This window comes from Peromyscus eremicus, chromosome 16_21 (assembly GCF_949786415.1).
Source record: "Peromyscus eremicus chromosome 16_21, PerEre_H2_v1, whole genome shotgun sequence".
Taxonomy (NCBI): Eukaryota; Metazoa; Chordata; class Mammalia; order Rodentia; family Cricetidae; genus Peromyscus; species Peromyscus eremicus.
Window position 1 is genome coordinate 50,920,357 of NC_081432.1, and position 17,426 is coordinate 50,937,782.

General features: G+C 39.1%; 1 protein-coding gene across 1 annotated transcript in view; it reads left to right on the forward strand.

Moving 5' to 3' along the window:
* Positions 1 to 1,107: 1,107 nt before the first annotated feature.
* Kcnq5 (potassium voltage-gated channel subfamily Q member 5) overlaps positions 1,108 to 17,426 on the forward strand; it is a 133,110-nt gene continuing 116,791 nt past the window's right edge. Inside the window, exons 1-2 of the mRNA XM_059281420.1 lie at positions 1,108 to 1,185; positions 3,031 to 3,157. Of these exons, the coding sequence (XP_059137403.1) occupies positions 1,108 to 1,185; positions 3,031 to 3,157 (205 nt within the window). The remainder of the gene's footprint in view (positions 1,186 to 3,030; positions 3,158 to 17,426) is intronic.

Below are 17,426 nucleotides of genomic sequence, written 5' to 3' on the forward strand. Positions count from 1 at the left end.
CTTTTTCATAGAGCCAGTTTTTGTTTCATGGATTTTCTGTTTACTTTCTTTTTATTTCATTACTTTCTTCTTCTTGTGTATGCTATTTCCCTTTTCTTCTTTGTTTAGGCCAATTTTATTCTTCTATCTTCAGTTTTTTAATGGTGGTCCTAGATTATTAGTCTGAGACCTTGATTTTTGAATGTAAGCATCTTGTGATATAAATGTATGCTCCGCCCTGCTGTGGTTGCACCTGTACATTTTGGTAGGATGTATTTTTATTATCTTTCAGTTATTTATATTTTATTATTTTCACTGAGATTTTCCTTTGACTAATGAAATACATTAAAGTATATTTTTTAAATTTTCCACATGTTTAGAGAATTGCTTGTCTTTTTAATATTGATTTATAATTAATTCCCTTATAATTTGACAACACAGTCCACATGATTTCATTCTTTTCAATGCTGAAGTTTGTTAACAGCCTAGAGTGTGGTCTATCTTGAATTTTTTTAATGAACAAAAGAATTAAATGAAGAAGTTTCTAACATGAAGATGCATATTCTGTTGTGGTTGTGAAGGATGCAAATCTCTACCTAGATCCCATTTTGTTTGGTTATTCGATATATTTATTCTTACTGACCTTCTTTCTGCTAGTCCTATTTTATCACTTTTAAGAGAAGGGGATGGTGATACCCCCAAATATAACTGGATTTCTCTGATTTCTGTGCAGTTCTACCAGTTTTTACTTTTCTTTCACAAAGAAAGCATTGTTGGCATTTCTTCCTAATTTCTTTTTAAAACAAAACAAAACCAGAAAGCACTCATCCATATTCCTGGATAATGGGTGTTAAAAAAAGAATTTGTAGACATAATTGGTCCTGCCTCACCACAGCATAGAAACAGAGCAGTGATTTTAGCATCCTCTTCTTAAGAACAATACTCATGTGTCTATTGGTGTTATCTGTGGGTTTTTTCTCCCTCTCACCTGTGGCTCTGTGGGGGTAGGGAGAGGGAGATGGAGTCAAAGAGTTTCCCTGGAAGCAGGCTCCAAAGACTGGCATGAATGTTCAGATCTGGTTTAATGTGTATGTTCACTGGATATATGCATACATTATCCAATCAGCTATGGTCATATCAAGTTACTGTCCAATGATCCTGAATGGCATGCAACCTGTGTTATGTGAGGGTGTGGGAGAGAAGGCAGTATGTCCAGGCAGTGTGTCTGCAGACAAAGGGCAGGAAGCAGGCAATGCCCTGTGCTTCGGTGCCAAATTAGAGGGCCTCCAGTTAGCTGGGACTCCATTATGAGTCATCTAGTGTTCCAGAGACTCAGGTCTGCTCAAACAGCCACAGGAGGTGTTGGCAGTTCTCACATTCCCTGTCTTTTAGTGACACCATCTGAACAGAGACTGACCCCTCAGTTATCTGTTCACATGAAACAGAAGCATCATTACATGGTGGTGTCCATGTGATGAAGCCACACATTTGGATTTGTGGGAAGAATATTCTCTACCGTATGACTTCTCACAACTGGAGTACTAAACTTCTTGACAGAAGTGGGAATCCAGGGAAAGAATAATAGGGGTGGGGGAGGGGGCTGATAACAAACTTAGGTTGTGCACAAGCTTAGATAAATGATCATTTTATACTTGAGCATGGTTTGTATATGTTTAAAAATGTGCTATTAAAAACAGATGATGTAACAATTTGACACCTTAATAAATGAATAGACTCTACTCACGTAAGCTTTCAAAACCCAAAAAAAAGCAAAAACTAAATAAAAACCCTCAGATCATCACTATTGGTATATGGACCACAGGTTTGGTCATCTGTGCATAAGTCATTTGCAGATATTGATCCAAGAAGTAGTTTTAAGTAATCATGAGTAATGATGCTACAGGGGATTTCTCTCTCATCATGAGAAGTGTTTGTGGGTTTCTTGGTGGAGAATAACAAGAGGATAAAACACTGTGCCTCTAGGGGGCATGTCAAATGCATAGCATATCACCACATAAACCAAAGACATGTTTGCATGAAGCATGTATAAAAGTGTGGTTTTCATGAGTTTGGTAACAACTTTACCTTAATGGAAAAATGGGTTGGAACTTTGGTATTTCTACAATCTACATTTCTGTGATGCGAGGCAACTTTAACATAAACCATGTGTCAATTTTATATGTGTCAATCCATCCATTATGATAAACTTGCTTAATATGCATCATCCATATTATAAATAATGACAATCCTTGACAATCTTCAAACAACGAAGGTCGTTCCTTGTCTTTTAAAACAAACCAATTTTAATAAACTCAGGATCTGTCCCTGTGGAACAAGTGACTTTGCTAGACTTCTCCAGAATAATTCTCTTTTACAAACCTCCTCGGCAACTGTCTGTTTAAGAGCTCGGCCTTTCCGCAGGGTTAACTCGCAGCCCTTCCTAAATACTCTCCAAGTCGTTTTGCTGGCGCAGGTGTTGTTTTCCAAGCAGCTATTGCCAAAGGGCAGCATGATAATTACCACGCTTCAGATCTGGAGGATTCTGAGCCTCACTTCTGACAGCAGATACATGTGTCACACACACAGTCATTCATCTGAAACTGCCTGTGTTTAAAGATTTTAAGGCTGTAACAAAAGGCTGACTACTCCTAAACTTATTCTCGGAGAGCAACTCTTAAACTTAGGGATTGTGTCGTTCCCTCCGCACCGCGAAGCTCTAGTGTCTATAGCATTTGCCGCTGTATTTCAGGGGTCACCCTTTTCATGTTATCAGGAAGTGAAAGCCAGGTATGGTATATATCCAAGGTGAGAAAACATTACTATTCAACCTTCACATTTCCCATTAAAATTGGCACATGTATCCCATGATAGGAGACAAGGAAAAGAGGAGGCTTCTGTAGACTTCAGGCTAGTTTTGTAGAGAAGAAAGTTCTTTAGACATCAACCAGATGTTTCCAAGCACAGTACCTAAAGGTACAGAAATAGTCACACAGGTTCTTAGCGTGAGTTCCTCTATCATGCTTCTCTCTGACATCTGTTCTGATATTTTAGGAGTTCGTGATGATCGTTGTCTTTGGCTTGGAGTTCATCATTCGAATCTGGTCTGCAGGTTGCTGTTGTCGTTATAGAGGATGGCAAGGAAGGCTGAGGTTCGCTCGAAAGCCTTTCTGTGTTATAGGTGAGTATCAAAGTCTCAGGATTTATGGTACTGCATATTTTCTTCTCTCTCTTGCTTTACAACATTCAGTTGGTATTAGAAGGCAACATCCAGGAATTACTTACTGTGGACTGGCACTATCCCTCTCTGTCTGTCTGACTGTCTCTCTCTCTCTCTCTCTCTCTCTCTCTCTCTCTCTCTCTCTCTCTCTCTCTCTCTGTGTGTGTGTGTGTGTGTGTGTGTGTGTGTGTGTGTTAATTAGCCCTACAATATACCACAAGGTTGTGTTCAAATCACCCAAATGTGTACCAGTATATTATTCCTCGTAGAACATACCCTCTAGCATACATGGAGACCACAGTATGGCTTATGCTCTGAAAACTTTAAATCTGACCCTGAGCTCTACACTCTAAAATATGATTCCCCCCACCTACAGTTCCTATACAAATAGCAAACCTCTTCATTGCCTCTAGCTTCTGTAGTTCCAGGAGGGACTCCATTTTGTTGAGATTCAATTTGAAATGATGCCTCCTGATGAAGATATTGTAGGGCCCTGTGGAGTCAAGACCTGGCATCTCTCAGTAATATATTTAAAACCATATCTTAAAGCTGAAACTCTGCATATCAAAACTATTATTAGACAGCTAAATTTGGTTTTCCTGCTCTTTTGCCTTTCTCATTTGCTAGGCAACCATTCAAATCCAAATGCTGCAAGTTCTCCGTGAGGCTTACTCCAATTATTTCCAAGTGAGAAAGTGGGATTTAATTTACAAGATAATTTACTCTCTTGTTTGAGGAGTTAGGAATTGCTGAGTAATCCCTCTGATCACATCCCTTAATCTTTCTCCCCATGGTGAGTGGTGAGAACAACAGGATTCTTTCAAGGAGTAGAGTTCCGGCCTCTGTAGGCACTGCTAACACCAACCTCTGTCATCTGGAAACCATCATGCTAGGTATGGAGAAAAGCAAGTGGCAGCTTACAGCCCCCCAGATCAAGGCATTGAGCATTGGAAACGCCCCCCTCCCCAGATGTTTTTCTCCTCCTCCTGAGTTCTCTGCTCAAACAAGGTTTTGAAGGATTGTCACTTGAAGCGAAACTACTGCAAAGCAAGGACTCTCTGTCCACGAAAGACCCAAACAAAACAATTCACAAGGCAGGTGGTTGGCCAAGATTCACTCAACGTCTACAGGATAAGGTCGGTTCACGGATGACTGCAGGGATGTTCCAATCCAGATTTTAAAACCAATTAAAATTTGGTCGCCTTCCCGTTCAGAGGGCAATGCCAATGTATTTCTGCTCTTCAAGCTAGAAAAGAAGTTCTTTCCCAGGTGCCTGCCGCCTCTTGATAGCTCTTTCCAGCCATCATGGTAGTCTTTTAATCTTTCTCCCTCTGCCTCGGATCTTTGAAGGTCTTGCTTGGGAAATGATGTTCTGTTCTCTCTCACTTCACTGGCCTCTGCGCACCCATCAACGGTGACCTTGCAGATTTGATATGGCGAGATATCATCATAATTTCGGGTTTTTGTTAACTTTTGGGGATTGTTATTTAAGTGGGGATTTTACAGCTAGTAAATTAACTGCTTTGTAAGTTGTCATGGATAAATATATAATGAATTCCCATTAGAGCGTAGATCAAATGTGCACATGCAGTGAAGGTAATCGTGTGTGACTTTCAGCATTCTGTTTAATGTCCATGTGACAGTTTGATCTGTGTTTCAACAGAATTGATGTAATAGTGAAATTTATTCAAATGTGGCTTATTGGTTTTAGGTTTAGGTCCCTGGATTTATCCTACGCAGATGAATCAAATGTCACCTGCTGAAGGCAAGGGCTGTGCCACATTATTGTTGAGACTCTTCCTAGATCTCTTTAGGGGTCCATAAAAATGCTGCATAAATTGGTAAAAAATGATGAAGTCAGCCCTATGGTCCCCTTGTTCAACCACATTTGCACTTCTGAATGCAAAAAGGAATACTGCACCTTTCTCATCTGTCTGCGCTACGTGTTCTGAGCAGGAAGGAGTCTGAAATGTAGCAAAAATTATTAATACTTCATACGTTTGAAAGATCGGACTACTCTGAATATGCCAGATACACACTCAAATTTTTTTCTGAAATCTTGAACATTTAAGAATAGAATATGGAAAGGATGACAGCTTGCCTGGTATACCTTCACTGTGGGAAATGTCCTCTCTAGGCACACTCTCCTAGTTAGCTTTAGCTATCAACTTGACACAGCCAAGTTAAGTTATCTGATGGAGTCTCCATTGCATCACCTCAATCAGATTGGCCTGTGGCAATCCGTGGGGCATTTTCTTGATTAACGTTTGATAAGGGAAGACCCCTCCCACTGTGGGCAGTGCTAGCCCCGAGCAGGTATGCCTGGGTTGATTAGGAAAACAAGCTGAGGATGAATGAGAGAGCAAGCCAGTAAGCAGAGCCCTTCAGTGGTTCTTACCTCTGTTCCTGCCTTGAGTTCCGGCCTTGACTTCCCTCAGTGATGGATTGTGAGCTGGGAGTTAGAAGGCAACATAAATCCTTTCTCCTCCAAGTTGTTTATGGTCAGTATTTTAGCACAGCCATTGAAAGCAAACTACAACACACAACAATTTGTCACTTCACATTGGAAGCAAACAGAAGCTACTACCATGGTCAGACCTTGCATAGTATCCTTGTTTGCCAACCAGTAATATTGGGACACAGTTTAATAGAGGCCCCATGGGCTGATTCCAAAGATTGGCACTTCCTCTTTCTGAACCACCAACCCTCTATTAATTAAAGAAACTATACAATCATTGTGTACTTGTGTTGGGAAAACATACTCTAAGTGCTTAAGACTCTAAGAAAAATAACTTGTGCCTTCTTAAGAAAATTAAATGTTTCCTTTCATTTTGAATATTTTGCTTAGTTATGATGTAAAATTGTATGTAGAATTACAAACTTATCATTACCCCTACCTGTCCAACTAGCTCCATCCCTATGACTGCTGTGAAAACTTTCTCTACAGCTTTGGCCAACCACTGCATTCCTACCTCAGAGAGTTAAAGCACATCTGTAGTAACTACCTGGGATGACTCCCTGATGACTTTTCTATATCCCAACATAAATCCCACCTTCTATAACATGAATAGGGAGATGTGTGAATCACTTCGAGGCCTGTTAACACAGCCGTTCATTTTTATCCAGCTTTTTCTTAATGGCCTACTTGAGAATTGCAAATAGTATCAAATGCTGGTACTCAGACTGCAGTAATGAGCCTGATATGTCAGGCGGCCTCAACTTCAAATAGTGGCTATTTTTGGATCCCTTGGTGACTGCTTTTAAAAACAGTCATAACAGGGCTGTATTTTTTTTTCAGTCTTGAAGTATGTCTTGGTGCAGCAGAAAATGCCAGCCTGTTATTAATCTTGTATCTATATTTGATGTTAAATGTAGGTTGATTTCCTATCGCTGTCTTAACAGTTTCCTGTGGCACTTCCTTAGGAGAACTAAGGGGGTAAACCAGAGCTCAGATGTTTCCCAGGAATGAAGCATGTCTGTCTTTCACTTGAAATAACAGCTCCTCCGGAGAGTGCCAGCAAGTGTGTGCATTTTTTTTATTAGAAAATGTAGCCAGCTTCCTACTTGGCTAAAAGAAAACAGAAGATTTTATTAGAGTCTGAGGCTAGTCAAATACATCTGTGATTTCATCATATTTTAAAGCAAGTTAAGTTGTTAACGTGTTCACAAATTAGAGCAGAGGCTCTGAGAACTGCCACTGGCCTGCAAACTAAAGATTTTTTTTTTCTTTTTCTGCTTCTCTGCCATTCCTACTTTTTACTGGAATAGACCTATTCTTGGCCCAAACCATTTTCAGTACCTTCAAAAGCTTTTTATCCCCTTTAGTAGAAACTGCTTCTTCACAGGAGTTGCCTAAGAGTCACGTGTTCATTCTTCTCTAATGCATGGTTTCTTTCCTCTGATTGATTTAGGACACTTAAAACCTATTTAATCAAAGACTATAAAAAGGATTTTATTATCTTCTTAGTAGCATTATTTACTGAGAACTGCTACACGGTACCTACTGTTCCAAGCACCTTATAAATATTATATTATTAGTACTACTTAAGTATTATAGTATACTTTTTATTTTTTTACTATTATTTTATGTGTATGGCTGTTTTGCCTTCATGTTATGTCTGCACACCACGTGCATGCCTGGAGGCCAGAAAAGGGCACTGGATGCCCCTGAAACTAGAGTTACAGACAGTTGAGAGCCACCATGTGGATGTTGGGAATGAAACTTGGGTGGTCTCAGCTACTGAGGCATCTCTCCAACCACTTACACCCTGGTTTCCACATGAGGAAGTAAGACAGTACCTAACAAACCTGTGCAGAGTTAGAAAGAAGGCAGGAAAACAAAGATAAAAATAGGATTCTTTTCTAATGACTTTATCTAGAAAAATGATCCTCTCTCATCGTTTGCTGGCAATTTAAAACTATACTTGATTGATCCTTGTCCATCCACATCAACTGATGTCTAGCATTAGAAATTCAAAAATCCAGAGTTTATAAAATGACATTAATATTGAGATTAGCTTTATTTTTAACAGCCACACCTATTGCTGTTCTCTAGCTTGAAAGAGAAATTAGGGAATAAACAGACTTTTGTGCCCAGTATCTACATCTTACACTCTTATATAAGGTCATTCTGAGAGTCCCTGGGTATTTGCAAATTGGAAATACCTTTTAGGGTAAGTCATCTCACTCCCAGGAATGCCTCTAGCTGTTCATTAACAGTATCGTGCTTGCTTAGACAGTAGTTGATGTGTGCATCAACTTGACTAATAAGGAAGCATAAAATGCTATTATTTGACTGTACAGAAGGTATTCGAAGAAGGAAATGAAAAACTGCAGATTGCTCCCCATTTCTTCTATAAGTAGACCCCATGATATATTTTACTAATATTCTTTGTATCTCATGTTATATAAGAAAAATCATTCAAAGGCAGAATACTTATGTGTCAGACACACTCAATGCAAGAGATGCAAATATGAATAACAATAGTCCCTACCTGTAAGATTACAGCCTCATATATCCTTGGAAAGTGGAAAGCCAAAAGGAAATTGAAAAGTTATGGGAAGAATGATATGGACTGTCGTGACTCACTACATAAGACAAAGGAACAAAGATCACCTTGGGTTTGAAACTTAGTCATCCAGAAAAAAAACATATTATGTAATTCTTCCATGTCCAAACAGAATTCTGGATGCTAGGAATAGAAATATAGATAGTGAAGGGGAGATATCTTCGATTGTGCAGTCCAGGAAAATCTTTGTAAGTCATAGAATATTGAGTTGATCTTAATATCTTTTAAAAAGGAGTCAGTCTTGAAATTATTTAGGCACATACCTTTTCAGTCCGAGGAAGAATGCTTGTAAAGTTTCCTCGAACCTTATGAGCTCAGCTTGTGCAGAAGGCACTAGGTGTTGTGGCTGGAGGTCAAGAACAGTAGAGAGAGGAGGAAGAAGAGATGGTGGGGATGGGCAAAGGTCATAAAGGCTACAACGGCTGTTCTCAACCTGTGGATCACGACCCCACAGTGGTCGAATATCAGATATTGCTCATATCAGATATATATATATATATATATATATATTACAATTCATAACTGTAGCGACATTACAGTTATGAAGTAGCAATTAAATAATTTATGGTTGGGGATCACTACAACATGAGGAACTGTTTTAAAGAGGCACAGCATTAGGAAGGTTGAGAACCATGGCTCTAGACAGAGCAGCTTCTAGAGAGCCGATACTGGTAAAGGTCCTGGAAGTTGCAGACCTAATATGAATGTTTGGGTTAAAGACAACTAGAAGTTTGACTGTGTAAGGCCCTGAGTCTTTCAGACTTCTATGCCTACTTGAACTTTGTATCAGTAGTGTGTAAATTACTACATACTCTAAGGATAAATTATAGGGAAATAATGTGTAAAATAACAATCGATGACTTTTCCATGTATGGATGGACCTGCCCTTGAGAAAATTTCCGATTTAAAAAGGAAATGTGTTGTTTTCTGTGTGCAACCAAAATTATGATGTGATGGAAATTTTTTACAGCCCCCTTGGCAACCATCACTAACAAGCAGTTCTTTGGAGCTTTCTTTTCAAATGACTGTGTCCCAGACTCATTCATTACAATGATTGCAATGCAGATTTATTTCATTAAGGACTGTTTATTTCCTTTGAGAACTAGTCCCCTTTGCCTCAAGATGTTATCTGGAAACTTATGATCAATAAGAAGCATTAAACTGTCACTATGGGGTAAATTTTCAAAGTGGTGCTTAGAATTTACCAGTATGAGTCCCATTAACTTCAGTGGAAGTCCCGCAGTTAAACTGCTACACGTGGCTTTGAAAATGTTCTGCGGTGTATCTTTGCAGTGTGTTTCCTTTAATTTTTAATAAATATCACAGAGAGACTTGGGGCACAGCTGATTGCAGTATTTGAGAGCCCGGGTAATACACTATGTAGTAGGAGGCATTTACAATTCGATTTTAAGGCTTTGTGTCTATTAAGAATCACAACAATGTAAATACATCTTTATTTCACCAGCGAGCACCCATCTATAAAGGAATCTGGAGCCCGATTAGAATACAGAGCTCAAAAAGCAGAATTCTATCCCTCTGAGACATTGTTTATCTCACTCTGTAGGTGTGGGGGGGGGGAATGAGACACCGTGGAATGGGGGTGCTTTGTCTGCAGCTCTAAGTCATCATGGAAACTAGGACTAGAACCCTGGTCTCCCCGTAGCTCACTGCTCCGAGGCACTGCCTCTTGTAAGAGTCAAATTTAATTACAGTGTAATCCGTTTAATCTACACATGGAAGAATAAGGAAGGAGCAGAAAAAAAGAATTTATTAGTGGATTAGTGGGAGATTATGTTACATAGATCAGTGACTTTCTTTGGGGCCCAGGTTTTCAGCCTGTCCTAGAAGGTGTCCAACACTAGAAATTTAATCTCCACTAGTTAGCACTGGGGAAGAACTTCTTTATTTTCTCATTTCTTACATTTACTGAAATGTAAGCAAAGTTTGCACTCGAAAATGCTTCCCTTTGTTAATAAACAAGCTGATTAAAAACGTAAACACGGCCTCATGTTATAAACTAATCAGTTGGGGCTGGGCAGAAAGATTCTAAGAACCAAAGGAAGAGGGTGTCTGTTGGGAGATTTTTATCTCCAAGAAAGTCAGGGAAGCTGCACCCATGAAGTCTCATCAACATGGCTGCCTACACAAGAGCTGAACAAGCATGTCACCAATAGACACACTAAGTGGGAGGAGGAAAATCTCATACAGTTCCAATCCTAGAAAAACTACAGGTAGCTACGAAATACTGAGAGGGGGAGAAATTTTCTTCTTCAGGTAAGAGGCCCCCAATTACTTACCCAATACAAAGTGGCCAGCCCTAAATACAAGTACCTTTATGTGGACTAAACACACACATACACACACACACACACACACACACACACACACACAGCAAAAACATACACACAAGCAAAAGACCCATATATATATTTTATATATATATATATATATATATATATATATATATATATATATACATATCACACACACTTGCATATCTCTGTGTGTGTGTGTGATATGTAAGAAAGGGAAGAGGAATAATGGTATAGTTATATTTTTATTTAAATAAAAAAAAAACATGAACATGGAAGCTGGAGAGATGAGTTAGTGTTTAGAAGCACTTGCTGCTCTTGTAGAAAACCTGAGTTCAGTTCCCAGCATCCAAGTGGGGTGTCTCACAACTGTCCATTAACTCCCACTCCAAGGGATCCGATGCCTCTGTCCTCTACAGGCATATGCCCACACACAGACACAGACAGAGACATGAGACGGGGGGAAGGGCCGGGGAGAGACTTAAAAAAGCAAGCAGGGACAGGAAACATGGTTCAGGAGTAAGAGTACTTGCTGCTCTTCCAGAGGACCCACGATCTGTTCCCAATACCCACATGGCAGCACACAGCTGTCTGTAGCTGTAGTTCCTGGGTATCTGACACCCTCTTCTGGCCGCTGCAAGCATCAGGTGTGTATGTGGTATATAGACATACATGCAGGCAAAATACCCACACATATAAAATAATAAAAAAATATTTTACAAAAACAGCCCACATCATGGGAGGAAAAGTGCATGTGTGTTCAGCTGTCAGATGATGAGTGTGCCCTTCCTCCTTTGGTTTCTGATGGCTTTTGTACCATATATATAAATTCGGTATATACACTAGTTTATTCATCTTGTATTTCCTGCATCTACACTGGAGAAAGGACAGTAGCATAAGAGTTTCATTCAAATAGGAATTTCCCTTGAAACTGAGCATAATAAAAGATCAGGGGCCAGAGTGTCTGATTATATCAATAGAGATAAAGCTTCACGGTTTTAATCATAAATCATAGATGAAATAAATTTCATGTAATTCCTACAAAAACCATATAAAAGTGGGTAGGGATCAAGATCCTGATTTTATGACTTAAGAAACTGTAACTTGAGTTAAGACCTTTCATACACCATATACCAAAGAGCTGGGGGCAAGGGAGAGATCTGCTCAAGTCCTGACTTCATGGCACTTCATTGTGCCTTGTGCCATGTATGTGCAGCATGGGACAAATTAATAAAACGTATAATGAGGCTTGAGTCTTATTCCTAACCTTCCTCCTCCTCCTTGGAAACCTTATGTAAAGTCCAGAGGTGAATACTTGCCAGTATCATAAAAGGGATAATTCCTTCTCTAAACAGTCTGCAATCTGGCTTTTTTTCCCCCCAAAACCTTTTACAATAAAAAAGTTTGAGTCCTTCTTACAAAACTTAAAGCTGTTCCAGAGAGTTCCATGTTAGAATTCATCCTCTATCTGGCTTCCTCCAACAGGAAACCGACATGAATGCCTACTGTTAACTGATCTTATTCAGATCTCACCAGTTTTTACATCCATTGGTTTGTAGATGCATGCCCCTATATATTTTTATCCTATGGACAGAGTTGTTTAACTACAACTACTATCAAGACACAGAATCTTTCTATCAGTCTACAGCAACATGAGAAGCAACCGCTAGCATTAAGTTTTTAGAGTCACTCTTTGCCCCAGATCGTAACGTCTGTGATCCACAAGTTCATTCTCCATCACTTTCATTTCCTTAACCCCGGAGAATCAGAACTGTACTCATACAGTAGCAAGCTCTAGAAATTCACTTCTGGTCACTCGAAATGATGGCGGTAGTCATCAATAATTCATTCCTTTTAACTGCTGAGTAATAATAGTCTGTGATATGGATTCACTTCAGTTTGTTTATCCACTTCCCTATTGGAATTCATTTGGTTTATTATTTAGCTAATGAAACTGCTATAAACATTCTTGTGCAGTTTTTTTGTGTACATGGATTTTTTTTATTTCTCTAGAGATTACTGGGTTATGTAGTAAGTGTTTTAATTAACTTTAGCAGAAAAAAAATAGTTTTCCAGAATGTAGCCGTTTCTTTTAAAATACATATTTATGAATGTAAATTATTATCTTGGACAAAATAAACGGCATTAATGACTCCCTCAGACTAACAAATTTAAAACTTCTACCAAGGTCCAGAAGTACCATATAGATAGTTAGGCCCAGTACTCACAGTTCTTGTGTGACTTATGAAAAGGTCATTTGTTATCCTTAATCCAACACCTCTCATAGGATTCCTCTGTCTTATATCTAAGACTGCCATTTCTCAAAACTCCCCCTTACTTTTCCCAGTGGCTTTTTCATCATACCCAACTGGAAAGTCTTTTTTCCTTGGAAATTAGTAAGACATCCCTGGTTGATGCCTTTTCCATGTTAGAGCAACAAGCCACTCATGTAGGAAAAGGTCATGTTAGAATCCATGTCTGTCTTACTTGGGACAAATCCCAAGTAGTCAAAGATGTAAAACAAACAGGAAAAACAAGTGGGCAGCAGAAATAGAAATCTCTGTGGCTTTGGAAGCCCAGAGCCTTTCTAACCACAACTACAAACACAGACAAAATGACAAAGAATGCCGTGTAAGACACAAAACAAAAAGCAAAGCAACATTAGGAAAACACTTACACCTCCTACCAAAGACAAAGGACTGATCTCCCCAAGGTAGAAAGAGCTCCGACATCAAGAGAAATCTGGCAGCTCAGTACAGACTAAAGGATGCAAAAAAGGAGATAAAAAGAATCCACCAAAAGAGAAATGCATGTGAGTGCATTTACACTGTCACACTCCTGAGAAAGAAATGCACACAGTCATATTCTCTTAGTTATCAGAGTGACAAAAACCTATGATCCCACCAGACACTGTTTCAGTGAGTCTGTGGTTAATCCACATCACTGAGTCAAGCCCACATATACTGCCAGAGTGCCAGCTAGTATCCCTTACGAAAAAGATCCATATCTGTTTAAATAACATAAGCATCTATTCTTCAACCACAAACTGAGTTCCTAAACTCTTACCACTAGTCCATGATCACTTAGGCTAAATCCACAAAAGAATGTCCACATGATAAAACACAACTGAGACCTTTCAGTATGGCCAAGTTGTATTCAATGTAAAGGACATAGGCATAATGTATAGTGTATTTGAGAATTAGAGTAAGAAAGCACAAGAGGAAGTATTCATGTTGCTTTGTATCTGAATTTAAAAAAAAAATGGAAAAGACATCTTAAAGTAAAAAGAATAAAAAATGTTCACCTGAAGCCATTGAGCAAGCACAGATTGGGAGAGGCAAAATTTCTCATCATGTACCTCTTTACATCATCATCAAATTGAAACCATATATATATATATATGATATATATATATATCATATATATATATATATATATATATATATATCATCCAAAAGCTGAATAAAAAACATGGCTCTTTGGATCACAGCAAAAACTCTAAACGCTGATTCATTTTCTTTGCCCAGCTGTACTGCAGTAGGCAGATTGGTCCATAGGAAGTATGGTCCTAGAGAATCTTACTCACTCGGCAGGCATTTTGTCATTACCAAGGACAATGCAAAGGATAACTTACCAGATTTTTATGTAAATGCTCTCATTTAGAGGCTAAACACGCATATAATAGTGCTTTAAACTCTCTTAAATCATATCCTGAAAGGTGTTCTGTGATTTGCTTTGGTTTGACCTCTGCATGTTATGTGAATTTTAAACTTGGAATTTCAGACTTTTCAAAGGATTGCCAGGAGAAATTGAAAGACAGATGAAATAACAGGGATAAAGGGCATCACTGAGTGCCTGGCATCTAAGCAGTCACTGACATGACAAACCATGAGCATGGTAGATTCAAAGTACCCTCCCATCAGCCCCCGTAAACATAAACAGAGCAATGTTTTCAGTGCCAATTCAGTAAGACTTCTTTGAATATGCTTCGTTATTTCTCCTCAAACCCTCACCAGATTGGAGAGTTCATATGTTAAATAAGAATAGACTTTGGTTTAAAACAGTGAGAGAGTAGGAATCAAGCTATGTATTTTTTTGGAATCTAAAGACCATTAGATGAAGCAAGTTTAGGAATGGTGTGTGCAGTAGCTAAAGAATTCTGCATTAATTAGAATGTCTTGTTTGTTTGTTCGTTTGTTTGTTTGGTTGGTTGGTTGGTTGATTGGTTGGTTGGTTGGTTGGTTTTGGTTTTTTCGAGACAGGGTTTCTCTGTATAGCTTTGCACCTTTCCTTGAACTCACTTGGTAGCCCAGGCTGGCCTCAAACTCACAGAGATCTGCCTGGCTCTGCCTCCCGGATGCTGGGATTAAAGGCGTGCACCACCACCGCCCGGCTAGAGTGTCTTTTGAAACTAGTTGTTGGACTACAGTTTATCCAGATTGAACCTGGGAAGGATCCATGGACTCTTAACCAGGTCAACCATCTCTGCAAGGTTCTAGGGATATTTCTCCTTTGTAATATCTCTCAGCATAATTGTTTTTATGCCTTCCAGTGTCTCCTCCACTAACTCTTTTCGTTCTTGTGAGTTTAGACAGCATGTTTCTGTCTACACTGGCCTTAAACTATCTACACACCCAGCCTTAAAGCCAGGTCCTCAAGATTTCTAGCCACACTCACTGTGCATTTAATGAATTGAAATGCCAGAAAACTGCCAGCTAGCAAGCATCCACTGAAGAACATCACCGGCACCTGCCATGGCCAAACATTCATACCCACACAGTGAAACCAACACATTTGACAGGAGCGAGTGAAAGGGAGAACATGGCAGATGACTGTGCAATGCAAGGCGAAAAGTGACACCCTCAGCTCCTCACCAGGAGCTTCCAGAGGACTGACTTTAGTTTGGTTAATCTGCTTCTTTAAGTCTCTAGTTCGGCCATGTGAATGAGATTATACTGTTCACTGAAGTACTTGTTTTACACACTTTGTAATTCTAGATTCTTTCACTAGAAGCTCTACTCCTCTACTGCCCTTTTTTTCTCATTTTTTTCCCACTTCTGCCTTTTACAAAATGTTTTAAATATTTGCTCTCAAGCCCCCACCATGGACTCCAAATCCGTGCTTGGAATTTGGACATCAAAGTGCTGTAGCTAATCCTTGGGACATTTGCCATCCTGTGACTTCAGAATCCTTCTCTTATCGAGTTTCTGTGGTTTTCTGGAGTATTTTCTGTTAAAATGTGCACATCTGAAACTATTTTTGAAACATTTCTCCTTGATGCTTTCCCATATTTAGTTACTAGGAATGTGTAGCCCCTGAGTGGATTGAACTCCAAGAGGCCATCTTTAGGCTCTTTAGAAGAGAATCCTAGATTGTAGTGTCACATGTTTTCTATAAGTCTTAGGGTCCCCCACACACACACTTTAAAAATAAAATGTGGCTTCACAGGGAGCTCATAGCCTGAAAGGATCGATAATGAGGAGGAAGTGTGTCCCAAACAGTGTAGCTGATAGCTCTAGCATTTTTAATAAGAGTCTGTTCTGCAGTCTGAGATGCAGCTTCAGAGGCCAGATACTGTGAATTCTGAGTCTCTCTCTGAAACAACTTACCACATCAGCTTGTTCAAGCCTGTCTGGGACACAGATTTTTTTTAAAGCACAGATAAAAACATACACATAGCTGTATGGATTATAAATGGTAGTACAGAGAAGCACTTGCAAGATTTAAAAGTTCTGAAACTCTTTTAATAATAAAGATGGCAAAGTTTGGCAAAGATTTTATAAGTAAAGTTGGGGCTTTTGTTTGTTTGGTTAATAATCTCACTAAAACCATATATGTATACATATAACCTGTGTATATCTCCAAATGGGAGTAAGTAGGGCTTTCAGAGCTACAATAAGGACCAGACATTTATCTGTGCCTTGTATTTACTCAAATTTGTTTCTTTAAAGCCCTCTCCCTTCATTCTCCACAGAAGGAAAATTCCATTTCCACACCCCAGTGTTTATCCCCAAGGATTAGCCATGTGCCTAGACTGTATCCATTTCTTATTTCTAAAATAAGAAATTGTGCATTGGAAAAGATTGAGAGGCGGGTGATCCAGGTAATTCTCAATTTCCCAAGATGAAACGTAGAATAAATTCCCACCCATAGGTTTCCTTCGCTTGGTGACATTTAAGCTCAAATTGCAGCTCTACTGCAAAAGCCAAAGAGCCCAGTCTAGTTGAAGAGCTCCCTGAATGTGTCCTTTCAAAACCTTTTAGTAATAGGTGATGATTAATCACAACCTGCAGGTCATCTGAAAACAAGGGTCAAGTTTCTCAAAGGAAAAAAAAAAAAAAGACATATCCCAATAGCAATAAACTTAACCATCTGCCAAGACTGTTAGTCTCACGGAATTGCTGTGTGCTTGTGAGTCTGAAAAGCGAGACACTGGTGTTTGCAGACTGAATTTAAAACTGCAATGGTAGCGTTACCTGGTGATGAATTATTAACCTGTTGGTGAAGAAGCATTCGAGTTATGATCCAGTGTGAGATACTGAGCACGGAACTCTACCGTGCTCAGAGGTCAGGGGATTTCCAGTAGAAGTTTCAATGCTAATCTCTCATTGGTAGGAATCCAACTCTTTCTTACAGTCTGTAGTCAAATACTATTTGGAGCTCTGTTCAGGAAGTGAAACTGGCTACTGTTTTGACTTTTGGTGTTTGTGAAAAACAGGTGCTAGAAGGAAATTGTAAACAACATAAAAGCCAGTCTTATACGCTCTCTATAAAATAACATAAAACCCTAAGCCACGTTCTTAATTATCCAAAGATAATTGTAATTTCTCATCCTGTTGATATTGAACG